The sequence below is a fragment of the Brienomyrus brachyistius genome, chromosome 2 (assembly GCF_023856365.1).
Source record: "Brienomyrus brachyistius isolate T26 chromosome 2, BBRACH_0.4, whole genome shotgun sequence".
Lineage (NCBI taxonomy): Eukaryota > Metazoa > Chordata > Actinopteri > Osteoglossiformes > Mormyridae > Brienomyrus > Brienomyrus brachyistius.
In genome coordinates, this window is record NC_064534.1 from 48,663,694 (window position 1) to 48,678,505 (window position 14,812).

General features: G+C 49.8%; 1 protein-coding gene across 2 annotated transcripts in view; it reads right to left on the bottom strand.

The window, feature by feature from the left end:
• Positions 1-6,246: 6,246 nt before the first annotated feature.
• Positions 6,247-14,812, bottom strand: part of ebf2 (EBF transcription factor 2) — a 31,558-nt gene continuing 22,992 nt past the window's right edge. For both annotated transcript variants that reach the window (XM_049004259.1, XM_049004254.1), the window contains exons 8-16: positions 13,620-13,761; positions 13,255-13,385; positions 12,563-12,689; positions 12,013-12,101; positions 11,347-11,412; positions 10,944-11,121; positions 10,092-10,277; positions 9,577-9,741; positions 6,247-7,625 (exon numbers count right to left, since the gene is read on the bottom strand). In XM_049004259.1, coding sequence (XP_048860216.1) covers positions 7,594-7,625; positions 9,577-9,741; positions 10,092-10,277; positions 10,944-11,121; positions 11,347-11,412; positions 12,013-12,101; positions 12,563-12,689; positions 13,255-13,385; positions 13,620-13,761 — 1,116 coding nt within the window. In that variant the 3' untranslated portion in view covers positions 6,247-7,593. The remainder of the gene's footprint in view (positions 7,626-9,576; positions 9,742-10,091; positions 10,278-10,943; positions 11,122-11,346; positions 11,413-12,012; positions 12,102-12,562; positions 12,690-13,254; positions 13,386-13,619; positions 13,762-14,812) is intronic.

A 14,812-nucleotide genomic window follows, 5' to 3' on the forward strand; every position in this document is an offset into this window, starting at 1 on the left:
GCAGCCCTGTGCCCCGCGATGGACTGGCATACTGTCCAGGCTGTACTCCAGCCCTGTGCCCGATGATGGACTGGCATCTTGTCCAGGCTGTACCCCGGCCCTGTGCCCCGTGATGGACTGGCATCCCATCCAGGCTGTTCCCCAGCCCTGTGCCCCGCAATGGACTGGCATCCCATCTAGGCTGTACCCCGGCCCTGTGCCCCATGATGGACTGGCATCCCATCCAGGCTGTACCCCAGTCCTTTGCCCCGCGATGGACTGGCATACCGTCCAGGCTGTACCCCAGCCCTGTGCCCGATGATGGACTGGCCTCCCATCCAGGCTGTACCCCAGTCCCGTGCCCCGCGATGAACTGGCATCCAATCCAGGCTGTACCCCAGCCCTGTGCCCCGTGATGGACTGGCATCCCATCCAGGCTGTACCCCACCCTGTGTCCCGCGATGTACTGGCATCCCATCCAGGCTGTACCCCAGCCCTGTGCCCCGCGATGGACTGGCATCCCATCCAGGCTGTACCCCAGCCCTGTGCCCCGCGATGGACTGGCATCCCATCCAGGCTGTACCCCAGCCCTGTGCCCCGCGATGGACTGGCATACCGTCCAGGCTGTACTCCAGCCCTGTGCCCGATGATGGACTGGCATCCCATCCAGGCTGTACCCCAGCCCTGTGCCCCGCGATGGACTGGCATCCCATCCAGGCTGTACCCCAGCCCTGTGCCCTGCAATGGGCTGGCATCCCATCCAGGCTGTACCCCAGCCCTGTGCCCGATGATGGACTGGCATCTCGTCCAGGCTGTACACCGGCCCTGTGCCCCGTGACGGACTGGCATCCCATCCAGGCTGTACCCCAGCCCTGTGTCCTCGGTCCTCTACCGGATAATGTATAGACTTGTTTGTTTTAACAATGATTATTTCAAGGTAGTATATAAGGGGTCGTTACCAGGAATGTCGGGGTGATGTTTGGTAATTTCAGCCTCCTGCTAATCTCCCATTCTGATGCCTTTCCCCGTGTGTGGGGATTCAGTCATAATGTATCTTTTCACATGTCAATGATGACAGTTTTGATGAAGTGTGATATTTTGTATTATTATTTTTGACTCTCCTGCATGAGAGGTTTTGAGGAGCTATTTTGGACGGCACTTCTATTTAAATGTCGCACCATGAAATTCGTCCTTCATTTACCACACAAAGATGCTGACAAACTTCTTTCCGACATGCTGGGCAGAAGTGCATGTGGGTCCTTCAGCTCTCTCCTCCCCGAAACATATAAACGTACCTGGTGAATCCCTGGGAGATATTATCCAAGGTCCAATCCATGAGTCCCAGTACTAAATTCGAGTCACGCTTTGCTACCAGTACCCTGCATCTGTTAGGTATTTTGTGAAGCATCTGTTCACTTTCAGGCACCACCCACCAATCAGGGCAGGCAGATGACCCAAAGGATCATGGGAATCATGCCATGTAAAGTTGGGGCCTCCAGCCCATTCTGTGGCACTCTTACATTCATACACACGCCTAAGGGTGAGATAGAGCTACCAAATCACATAAACTGCATGTCTTTGGACTGCAGGAGGTATGGGGGGGGCATACAAACTCTGCAGGGACCAGATGGGGCCAGATTTAAACGTGTCCTCCAGGAGCCGTGAGGCAGCAACAGAACCCGCTGAGGCACAGAGCTGCCGATTAGGGGACGTATTAATGACTCCAGCTAGGGGCCCCGTCATGGGAACAGGCTCCGGCGGCGAGGACAGCAATGCAGGGGAGATCATAGCAGGTGGGCAAACTAACGTAGCAGGATCAGAGGTCTGCAGAGGGTGCGGGGGACAGCACCAAGGCACAAGACAGGCTCGCACAGAGCCGGCTTCCTCTACTCAACCCTTTAGGGGAAGGTTGGGTTTTTAAAAAATCCTTGTCTTAAATATAGGAAAATTATTACCACAGCTCAGAGTTGCACCAGACAAGAGTCACAGCAAGGACCCGTCTCTCCCCCCCCCGCCTGCCCACCCCCGCCCCCAAGAGGGGACAGTCAGGCCTCCTGAACATATGGGCCTAATCACATACACAGAACTGGTTACGTGACAAAATTATTGAACACAGAAGCATATTTGTCCTTATTTGATAACTTATTAGATGTCACATAATGTTCCCTTCCAATCAGACCCTACAAAACAACGAATCACTCAAGCCAGGGGGGTCTCTGTTGTTTGGGGGGGGGGGGGGCAAAATCCTTTATAATTGATCTGCTGAAAACCACAAGCAGGGGATTCTTTTGGCTTTTTTTTCTCCCTGTTAAACATAACTTTTGGGTTCAGATTAGTGACATAGTCATATCATCAGTACTCATATCCACAACAGGAATAATGAAGTTATAAGTGTTGCATAAATTAAATATATAATTGCATATGTGTTTCGCTTTTCCATTCATGTAGACACACTGAAGAAAGATAAAAATATTACCAAATGTGGGGGGCTTTATGCTGGGTACCCCAGCCTTGAATAATGTGTTTCAATATGGGGGGTGGGGGGTGTGCTGGTGATGGATGGCCCTACAGCAGCAGGGTCAATTAGCCAGGGCCAGTTCCAGTCTGGGCCCCAGCTCAAGCCCAGCCCCAGCCCCCCTGGCTGTCACCCGCAGCAGCTGTAATTAATCACCAGGGCCGGCGTCTGCCCACCTTCATGGCGTGTCTTCAGAATGAGCTGGTACTCGGGACTAGACTAAATTAGACCTGTTTCATAGCTGATTAAACACATGATAAAATCCGCTGGATGGAGTTAGTTTAGCAAGAAGGCCCGGTGTGTCATTTTGGGAATCTTATGATGCGTTCAGGTGTCTCACACTGTGACCTTCTCTGAGGCCTGCTGCCTGTCCGTCCAGCGAGGCTTTTGCAGAGGAAGGCAAGCTGAACTCTGCACTCGGACGAGATTGTGCTGTCATTATGGCAAAGTTGGCAAAGTGTTTGTTAGCTTGCTAGCTTGAGTTTATGTTTTTAGCTTTTGTTTGTTAGTTTTTTAGCTTGTGTTTGTTAGTTTGAGTTTGTTAGCTTGTTAGATTGCATTTATTAGAGTTTGTTAGCTTGTTAGCTTGCATTTGTTAGCTTGTTAGCTTGCATTTGTTAGAGTTTGTTAACTTGTTAGCTTGCATTTGTTAGTTTGAGTTTGTTAGCTTGTTAGCTTGCATTTGTTAGAGTTTGTTAACTTGTTAGCTTGCGTTTGTTAGCTTGTTAGCTTGCATTTGTTAGAGTTTGTTAACTTGTTAGCTTGCGTTTGTTAGCTTGTTAGCTTGCATTTGTTAGAGTTTGTTAACTTGTTAGCTTGCGTTTGTTAGTTTGAAGTTGTTAGCTTGTTAGCTTGCTTTTATTTCCCGTGGCCATCACTGTTCAGTTCTTCAATTCCTGCCACTTTGATGTTTATTTATAAATGTTTCTTTGCCTTTGACTATACATTGTATTTTCATATCTTTCATATGGCGGAATAACCTGACATTAGCCATCACGTGAAAAGAGCCCACAGTATCAATGTATATTTGTTATTCAAGTGCTGAGCTGTGGCCCTGATCTCCGAGACCCGTGTTGATGTCGGAGGAGGCCCATGGTGGCCAAATTCTGAGGAGCCTGGGGGGATCCTGCTTAAGGCAGCGTGGGCGGTGGCACCAGAAAGGGGCTGGGGGGCGGGGGTGATGTGGCACAGTGCAGCTGGCCTCCAATGGGCGCCATCCCCATATTCTGGGCACGAGACACAGAGGCAGGGAGTGCCACCTTTTGTCAGGACGCTGTTTCACTGAGTAGAGGGACAGCACACAGATGAGGACCGGGGGGGTGGGGGGGTCCCAAGGGGCAGCTCTCTGTCTGTCCCATCTGCCACCCCACTCTCCAGGCAAATTGATACCCGGGGGACGTAGGGGGTGGGGCTCTTTTAAGATGGGGAGAAGGGTGGTAATGGATAATGGACAACAATGCAGGGGATTGTAATGTTATTTGCGGGAAGGGTTGGGGGTTGGTCCCAAGTGAGTATACAAATATATGCTTATATAGCTTCCCCCTGCCCTCAGCGCGAAAACAGCTCTCCTGTCAACCAGAAATATTAAAGTAGATCCCCCCCCCCCCCCCCCCACGTGAGGCCTAATGTCAGCTATGACCAGGCCATACTAGAGTAGCCACAGGGCTAATTGGGTACATAAACACAACATTTCCCTTGAGAGGGCACCGTAATTGTTGAGAATTTTGCAACCCCCCCCCCCCACAAGACCCCCAGTCCTAACGGCCAGACTCTCCTAGACTAATTTCTGCGTTTTAATTTGTGGTTATCCACCTCTATAAACAGCCACACTCAAAATGCAATTATCTCACCCCGATTCACCAAAAAAGACGTTTTGCAGGCAAGCCCTCAACCTGTATGTTTTTTGCCAGCATTTTCCAGAACATACTCTGTGTTGCATGAGTGTGTGTGTGACTGCAGCACATCAGAACATCACCTCAGAATGGCGAAAGATGACGGGAGCGGTCCCAATGCCACGAGCAAGCATATGGCTCCTCCTGACAACAAAGCCAAATTTAACTCGTCACATTAGAGTGACATGGACATATAGACGGAGAGAGGGTAAGAAGGGGAGGGAGGAAGGGAGGGAGGAACAGAGGGAGACAGAGAGAGGAAGAGAAAGAAGGACAGAGGGAGGAAGAAGGATGAAGAGGCGGGAAGGAGTACCAGGGAGAGAAAGAAGGACAGAGGGAGGAAGAAGGATGAAGAGGCGGGAAGGAGTACCAGGGAGAGAAAGAAGGACAGAGGGAGGAAGAAGGATGAAGAGGCGGGAAGGAGTACCAGGGAGAGAAAGAAGGACAGAGGGAGAAAAAGAGTGATAGATAGAGGAAGGGAGAGAGGGAGGAAGTGAGGGAGAGAGTGGGAGGAACAGAGAGAGAGAAATAGAGGATGAACGATGAAGAGAGAGAGAAGGAGAGAAAGTGAGGAAGAAAGGGAAAGGAAGAGAAGAAGGATGAAGAGAAGAAAGAGGGAGAGAGGGAGGAAGAGAGAAAAGAGAGGTAGAAGAATGGAGACACAGAAAGGAAGATGGAGGAACAGAAGGAGAGAGAGGGAGAACAAGAGGAGTGAAGAGAGGGAGAAAGGTAGAGAGAGGAGGGGAGAGTCAGACAAAGAGAGGGAGAGGGAGGAAGAGACAGGGGTTGCAGCTGGGGACTTCCAATTCAAGTGCCACTTGAAGGAGACAGAATTCTGAAAAAAAACAGACAGGAAAAGGAAAGAGGCTCCGTTAACTTTGTGAATTTGCTTCCTGGGGGCCTGACCATCCTCTCTGCTCGTCTCCAGTGCTGTGCTTATGGCTGTCGTATGAGGTGTCGACACATTTCGTGGGCGTTTTGAAAGCCGTCTGGCCTCGTTTCAGGCACGCACACCGACGGACACGGCTGCCCGGGCTGGCATCCCCACTGCATGCTGCCTCGTGCGGATTCCAGTGTGCTGGCACGCATGTTCAGATGTACACACACACACACACACACACACACACACTCATCTCCCACCTCTCCCTAGACTGTGTTAATGAAACAGTTGCCAATTGTTGGCATAATATTATTACTTGATCCAGAAGACCTGGTAATTAAGTGCCCTCCTTTACCAGTGCTAATTACACTAGCAAGGAAAAGCAATTAGAGGGAATGAAAGAGTGAGCGAGATGGTGGGGAGAGAGAGAAAGAGAGGGAGAACAAGAGAGAGAGAAAGAGAGGGTAACTATTAACGTCGCACACTGCCTGACCACTATGTCTTCCCAATACAAATAATGGCATTTTCAGTGAAGTGGAAGGACGTGTTTTTTTTGCTCATTCTGTCATATTAAGGGTGAAATGTTCATAATCTAAACATTCTATATATATTTATGTATACACTGAGCAGCTGTCCATTGACCTGCTAGTGTTTCCTGGCCCAGCTGGTATAGAAAAGAGGAGTATAGATGGATTGGTTGATTTTTGAGAATGGCTGCTGAAAAGCAGCTTCAATTAACATTCTTCCTATAATTCATTGGCTCCTTCATTCATTGGTGCCTGTGGATGACAGACAGGGGATGGACAGGTGACGGTGCCAGGGTGCTGAGCGTGGAGTAGCACCTCAAGCAGCAGAATCATGGGCCCAGGGACTCGCGTATACGCTGTTCCCAGCCGACTCCTTCACCGTGGCCAAGTTCAGTACGAATGATGGCCGCAGAGGATGGCTGAAACTCACTTAGCTTTTGCAATATGATTTGAGTTTTATTGGGTGAGAAAAATTACATTATTACGCTATCAGACTGAGGAACCACATCCTGACCATCTTCGAGCGGTGTTGTACCACCTTTGTGCGAAAGATTTCCTGAAAAACAAGTTCTTGCTTGTGTCAGGTATTTTAAAAACATACTGAAGAATCGGGACCAAAAATATATAATGAGGATAATAAATGCTTTTCAGGAATGCCTTTTTTCCTACATAAAATGAAACGAAACAAAACATTTTTTAAAAGTGTCCTGAAATATCATGCATATAAGAAAACCACCCAGAGATATACATCTTATTTTGGTATATGTTCTGTTTTAAAGGGAAAACCAGGTGTTTAATGTCTCGTTTTTGCCCAGAACAACCTGTGACCATGAATTGATTTTAGTGTCACGCAAAGAAGCTTTTGATAAAATACATATTCAAGTTTGTACCCTTAATTACCAATGTTCTGACTGTCCTAAGATTTGCCCTTTTCCTTTTCCTGCTATAGCATGAGAAATAGTAATTATAATGGCAATATAATAACATAATCATAATATAACAATTGCAAAAAAAGTTTATATTATTACTAAACCTAGCTATAACAATAAGTTAAATTGGTTGTGTTTTTTTTTTCTTAAATAAATTGAATATATGAAATAAACCATCTGTGATGTTTTGAGGATTCTGAGTTCCCGGAGACGGGAAGTACACCAGGGGGCGCTGTTATGTGGAATGTAAGTCACCCGGAGACACGCCCGGGAATGGCCTTCATGCTCTGGCAGCGTCCTCTCACGAGCACAGACCAAGTCCTTCAAAAAAAGCACCCCAAGTGCAAGACATTTGTTGGTGCATTGGGCAGCCTGAGCTATGGTACAAAAGGGGCTTGGTGAGTGACTGGAAATCTGCCCCCCTTTGCATCATGGGAAGGAGGAGGGCATGCTGGCTCTGGTTGGGGGTTACTTGAGCTCAGAGGGTAGCTGTGTTCAGTGTCAGTGAGGGGCACAAACGACCCCGTCTGAGAAGTCCTCTGCCTTCCATAAGAACATCCTTCAAGCTCACCCATAGCCACGCATCATGTCACTGCTCCCAGCCCCCCTTTGTGGGTGAACAGTGTGTCCAGTAGTCTGGAGGACTGTTACAGATGTCTCATTTTTCCAGGGCGGGATGCAGCCCGTCAGTTCATGCTTTGGCCGTCCAAAACATGTGGGTACTAGGAAAAGGGAAGGGGAGACTGGAAGAAAAGAGCAGGTCCGTGGAGTGATGTGGAGATATGGGCATATCCCGCTGCCGTCACCGCCTCCCTGGCTGAGGGGGAACGCTTTTTGGTCTGGAGAAGGCAGGAGGGAAGCTGGTGGTCCTCTACATGGGGGGGACGACCAGGCCTGTCATTGCTGAAGAGGAAGACAAGGAGGGTCATTAGATTGATGGATCTGCTGCTGTTGGTCTTATACTGAGATACTGATAACAGGGAGTCATGGAAGAAAACAGCATCAAAAGGTGTCGCTTCCCGCATACCCGTGCCATACCTGTGCCGTACCCATGCCGTACCCGTGCCATACCCAAGCTATTCCTGAGTCATACCCGAGCCATACCCGTGCCATACCCATGCCATACCCAAGCCATACCTGAGTCGTACCCTAGTCGTACCTGAGTCATACCTGTGCCATTCCCAAGCTATTCCTGAGTCATACCCGTGCCATACCCGTGCCATACCCGTGCCATACCCAAGTCATACCTGAGTCGTACCCTAGTCGTACCCGAGTCATACCTGAGCCATTCCCAAGCTATTCCTGAGTCATACCCGAGCCATACCCAAGTTGTACCCAAGCCATACCTGAGTCATACCCAAGCTGTACCCATGTTGTACCCAAGCCATACTCGAGCCATACCTGAGTCATACTCAAGTCGAACCAGCGCCAAACCTGAGCCATACCCTAGCCGTACCCGAGTAGTACTTGAGCCATTCCTAAGCCATTCCCAAGCCATACCTGAGTCATACCCGAGCCGTACCATGTTGTACCTAAGCCATACCCGAGCCATACCTGAGTCATACCGAAGTCGAACCAGCGCCAAACTTAAGCCATACCCTAGCCATACCCTAGTAGTACTTGAGCCATTCCTAAGCCATTCCCAAGTCATACCTGAGTCATACCCAAGCCATACCCAGGTCGTACCAGCACCGATCCTGAGGCATACCTCAGCCGTACCCGTGCCATACCCAAGTCATACCCAAGCCATACCTGAGTCGTACCCTAGTTGTACCCGAGTCATACCCGAGCCATACCCAAGTTGTACCCAAGCCATACCTGAGTCATACCCGAGCCGTATCCATGTTGTACCCAAGCCATACCCAAGCCATACCTGAGTCATACCCAAGTCAAACCAGCACCGAACCTGAGCCATACCCTAGCCGTACCTGAGTAGTACTTGAGCCATTCCTAAGCCATTCCCAAGTCATACCTGAGTCATACCCAAGCCGTACCCAAGTCATACCAGCGCCAATCCTGAGGCATACCTCAGCCGTACCTGAGCCGTACCCACGTTGAACCCGAGCAATATCCGCGCTGACATGGCCCTGCTTACTAGGGCTGAAATTGCGACAAAACCAAGCTGGTTGCATCACCACCATCTGACGCATGAAAATACTGGTGATCTGCGCATGGATTATCAGAATGCATATTCTATATATTATTCATTGTTAGTAGTTTTGCACATCTCAATGTATTGATACATTCCTCATAACTCAGAACTTGAAAATTTCCAAAAATTGCTATAGAACAGCTGAATGGAATGAATTCGTAATGCAAATAGTAGGTAGTGAACCATTTTGTACACTACATGAACAGTAAATAAGCATCTCTTCAGTTTTACATTAATTTCGCTCTCCAAACCCAGCAATGCCTTTACTGAGCTGACCCGTCTGCAGTGGAAAACCAAAGTGAGCTGGAACCGCACTGTAACTAGTCTCTCTTCATGGTATGGCTGAGTTCCTGCATGCCAGTGCCATTCCAGATTTGACAGTACACAATGTTCCCAGCATTCCAGCATAACTCAGTAAGAAACACTCTAACCTCACATCTCCATGGCTGTGGGTCTTGTTCCCATTCTCTGTGTGTGTGTGTGTGTGTGTGTGTGTGTGTGTATGTGTGTGTGGACCTACATGTGTATATTTAAACAGTCTGAGCCATTACAGTGATGACACCTGCAGTGACAGTAACAGTCACCTGATACCCGCTGTGCATCCGCTGTGATTGGCTGATGTAAACATGATATTCTGTGTGGCTTTGGAAGAGGATAAGTGTTGTATGGGGGGGGGGGTCAAAGTGTAGATGGCGAGGGTACCTCTGAAGCCGTTGCCCCCAGAGGCGGTGCAGGCCGGGGAAGGTGAGCCCTGGGGTCTCAGCACAGGTGCAAAAGCGCTCTTCTGCTTGGCGGCAGATGGGAACGTGGAGAAGGGCAGCAGGGAGGAGGAGGAGGAGCCAGGGATTGTGGGACTGGAGGGCATGACTGCATGGGCGAAGGGGAAGGGAGATGGGGGCAAGCTGTTAGTCACACATCATCGTTACAGCACCGTCGAAAAAGGAAACCAGCCTCACATCCAAACCGGCCCCATTTGGGATGGGGTGGGAATCACTCGTGTCAAGTGCTGGAGAGAATTACTGGCTTGTTTTAGCTCTCAGCAGCCCGGGCAAGCGGAGTGGCGGCTTTAACAAGGCACTTCCAGGCAAAGGCTTTCATAACATTTAATTAGCTGCTGCCTGATTAATCAGAGTGACAGCGAGCGGGAGCAGGAGGCAAGGAAGGGGAGCGGAGACATGAGACGGGGGGGCTGGAGGACTACGCTAGCAGGCACTTACTTCCATATGGGGAGCCCGTGGGGGACGCGTTGCTGAAACTGGGCGAGCTGGGCACTCCCAGACTGGCCATGGGCACGGAGCCATAGCCCCCACTCATGCTCCCGCTGGCCCCATACCCGGACTGCTGGGGGGTGGAGGCCGACGGGTAGCCTCGTGGGGACAAGCTGCTGGAGTTGCGGATGTAGCCTGCAGGAGGAAGGTGGAGGTGGAGAGATGGCGTGTTAGAGATGGAGGCGACCCGGCTCCTCAGACCCCAATGAGGAGGTGCCGACGCCCCGAGGCTCGATTAGTCAGCCTGCTGCCATCGCTGTAACTCTTAGTCTCCTATGGGAGCACATTCTGCTAAACCTATCCTACATGAAAGGTCGGGTTTAACACCTCAAGGGAGTGTCAGTGTTCAGGCCTAAAGGAATCAATGTTTTCCACATGCCGTCCAGATTTTTGTGAAGGAGTCACTGTGTGCATTGGGACACCACTTGGAGATCCTTGCCATGGCAACCCGAACACCAAGTATGTACTGGAAAGCATCAGCAATGCCCAAGCTTACAGTAAACCCAAGTCATAAACCCAAACAAGGTGCAGAGGACTTTCCAGGACTCCACAGGTCACATTCCCCAGGCATTTCCCTCCATATCTGTTCTGAAAAACCCTGTTGTCATCAGGGAGCAACCTGCCCAGCTTGCTCACTGGTTAGACAAGAACCTCAAACTAATCTCAGGGCAGCCTTTCTTGTCAGCTGCTTAATTTTCCCCACATTATATCTATGCAACAGTTGCAGAACATTCCAGATACGCCTGGAATCGTCTGCACTATGAGTAAGTCCATTTGCAGTACCCGGTGAGCCACGCTTACCTTGAGTGGCTGCCTGTGCCGGCTCCCCGATGCTGACACCCAGCTGAGACGGGTACGAGCCCAGGCCCATGACGCTGCCGTGTGCGGGGGAGCCAGGGAGCGCCTGCAGCTGGCTGTGGGGGCGCGGCACACTGTACAGGGCTTCTGCAATGTCCGCTGCACGCTTCAGCAGCATGTCCTGTAGGGGGCGCCAGAAATGGACGATTACTCCCGTAATTCATGTTCACTCTTCCCATTCAAATTACAGTCCACATTTCTGTTGTATTAGAACAAATATCTTATAAATGCTTACATCCAACGTTCTGGAATTTGGAAACTCTTGAAGTATAATTTTTAGAGAGCTGCAGTCTTATGGATCCGGTGTTTTTATTCACGGTGGGATGCAGTGCATTGTGGGTGTTACCTGGTTACCATGGGGGTTCCCATACAGGGCCTCAACCAAATCAGCTGCTCTTTTCAGTAGCATCTCCTGCAGAGTCAAAGTGAAAGAGAATCAGCTGATCGTCTGTGTGTGTCTGCGTGTTTGTATTTATATGTTTGTGGAGACTCGCTATTGAATTCTATTGGAAAAACCCTAATCCAAACAATAACACCCTAACTGCTACCCAGCCCTAACCTTAACCATAAGTAACCAGATAAAATACAAGACTTTTGGCATTTTTAGTTTTTTGATTGCAGTCATAGATTTTTATAAAATTTCCCCTTGTGGGGACTGAAAAGGTGGTCAAGTTTTTAATACATTGTGGGGACATTTGATCCCCTAAATATAATATAAACATAACCCATGTGTGTGTGCATGTCTCTGTGTGTCGGTGTGTCTGTGTGTCTTTGTGTATGCATGTCTGTGTGTCTGTGTGTGTGTGTGTCTGTGTGTGTGTGTCTGTGCGTGTCTGTGTCTGTGCGTGTCTGTGTCTGTGCATGTCTGTGTGTGTCTGAGTGTGTGTGTCTGTGTGTGTGTGTCTGTGTGTGTGCATGTCTGTGTGTTTGTGTGTGCATACTAATATCCCGCCCACGTGTGTGTGTGCCTCCTATTAGTATGCGTGAAGCTGGTGTTCACATGAATCCTCACCTTGGCAAGTTTCTCGGGGTCCCCTGGGTGTCTGGGGATGACCTTCTGGAGGCGCTGGAAGCCGTAGTCGATGGTGGGCTCGTTTAGAGCTGGCCGCGCACACATGCAAACACAGATGTATCATATTAGAACAAACACGTTGTCTCTGTGAAAATTAAGCTCAAAGATCCATCAAAAATCCACCATCCTCCTTCTGCCAGCTGAACACTCGCAGCGCTAATGAAGCGTTTGAAAATCCGGAGTCGTGTTGCAAAAACCAACAACGCGGGATGACTAGTAACGCCGCAACCTTTCTCGAATCGTGCTAAACATTTAATCAATCACTCCTACCATGTTTGTTAAACTTTACTTAGCTTATAGCTATTTCAGATGTTGGATCTGTACTGTTGAGTTCATTTCGGCCCTTGTGACAATAATTTCATAAATGATCACATTTACATAGTATAAAATCAGCGATCATCCCCTACAGTCTTCCAGAGGTACAGTGTGCTCTTACTGAGGAAGCATTCAGCTGCTCTGTGATTTCGGCGATTATTATGGCAATGCTCACCCGTGTAGATGAACCGGCCCGGCGCCCCCTTGCAGAACTGCTTGGATTTGTAGGAGAGTGTGACCTCCACAACCCCGGGGATGTGCCGGGGTGGCGTCTGGACGCGGATGGCGTGGGGTGTTATCAGCTGTGGGGGTAGGTGGGGTATGTTAGGGCCAGTCACTTAGCAAAGTGTTCAGCCAGCCTGGAGGTTTATGTAGTGGACACTCTACAGAAGAAGCTGTCGATAAGTGCCTAGCACAAGGGTGCAACAAAGGGTCCTCAGCAGGATGAGATTTGATAAAATACAGGTGACAGTTATAAGGAGCGTAGCGATCCAAGCTATACACCCTGCATGAGTGCTGGCTTCTCAGCTTTCTGTGATGTGGGAGGACTAGCTTGGTGCATTATGGGTACTGCATACTGTGCTGAGGGCCTCGGGATAGGGGAGGCCTCAAAGCCCTGAGGTAACGTGTTTGTCAAGCACACGGTGTTGCCTAACGCTGCTGCCTTTGACCTGTAATCACCTCGACTCATTAGCTGGGAGGGATAGGGCTGGGCAGAAGGGTAAGGTCAAAAAGAGGGTGAAACTGTACACCAGAACAAGAGATTTTTGTCCCAGATTTCCAAGCTGTCAAGCATATTTGGCGTCAAGGAACAGATTTGAACAGTTTGTCCCTTCATGCGGCCTGTAGCCCGGCTTGGCCACTCACCTCGCTCCACACAAGCATGCTGCCAAAGACCACCTGTAAGCCGTCGAAGAAATTCTCCCCGATGACAATGACCATGGCGCCCCCTGTGGTCCAGCCCTCGCTGGGGCTGATGGCTTTGATGCAGGGTGTGGCTGTGTGGGGGATTAGCAGTTAGCATCAGATCCTTTACTCAGTGTGACCACTGCTAATCGCTAACCTGTTTCTAGGACACATGGCTCAGTGTGAAATGGCCATTAGTTCATTACCTGCTGCACAGTCTGCAGTCATTAAGACCGCCTTGAGACCGTTCTGCCCCTGGTTCTGGCTCTAAACTCCAGCTGTGACCCCTATCCCCCCCCGCTGCACCCCCTGCGCAGACGCCTTACCGTACTCCAGGCCGCTGTCCATGCTCTCGCCCGGCTCCAGCCTCCGTGCCCGGCGTCCATGCTTGGAGTTGTTGTGCACAAACATGTTGTCGGACACAGCCAGGACGTGGCCGTCGACACTCACTGTGCTGGACAGGACCACCTGTGTGGCACACGGTGGTGGGGGAGGGGGGAGTTGGTCAGCGTGTAACACAGCACTGGGCTCATTCTCCAGCGCTACGTACCTTCGCCATTCCCGTCACATCTTCCACCATATTAAAACACTCACAGACAGGATTTCTTTCCTAAATCCCGGGTTTCACACATTCAGCAAAATATTGCAGCCCTATATTTTGATTTGATTTGATTTCCATTCGATTTCCGGGGCCAGTAAATCTCTCCCCTCCCCTAGTAAATTTCCCACCCGATTTTTGCCTCACACGTGTTCTTCCTGTCTCTCACCATCTCCTTCCTTTCCCTTCCCTCCCCCATTCTTAGCCCCATTCTGTCCTTCCTCTCTTCTCTTATATTTTAACTGTGCAACAGAATCTAGCTGACAAAAGACATATGGAGCAAATCTCCTCTTCATGTTTTACTAGGCATTCAAATAGTCTGTAATATCTATGGGAGGTATTTTAATACGTGTGTTCACGCTGCAGGTGCTGCACGTTCTATGTGGATTGTTTCCATTTCTGTCTCTTTGTATCTGTGTGTGTTTGTCTGTTTATGTGACTGACATTCTCTTAATGAATATAGCCGCTGACCAGTGACTGGCAACAGCAAACTACACAGTGTGTGGTTGTGATGTTACTCCCAGTGGATTATGGGTACCACATGGCCAGAGGCAGTACTACAGCCTCCTCAATGAGAGCCCTGGGGGGAGACCTAAAGAACCAGTATTATGGAGGAAAGAGATGCAAGAGTGATGCAGTATGGACATGGGTGAGGGAGCGGACTGCGCTGAGGAATTCCAAAGCAAATAACAGTAAATTATCAATCTCGCTGGAACCTCAGCTTCTGTCCTGAGCGAAGCGCCGTGGGCCCGGAGGGGAGCAGCCTGCAGCGGGGCGGAGTGGCTATAATTTTTCGCCTTGTGTCAGGGCGAAAGGAGTTAAGGCAAACAGTGAAAGAGACAGGGATCGTGAGCGTGTGAGCGAGGGAGTGAAGGAGGGAGCGGAAAGGATGCCAGACGGGGCTCCGGTGCTGAAAGACAG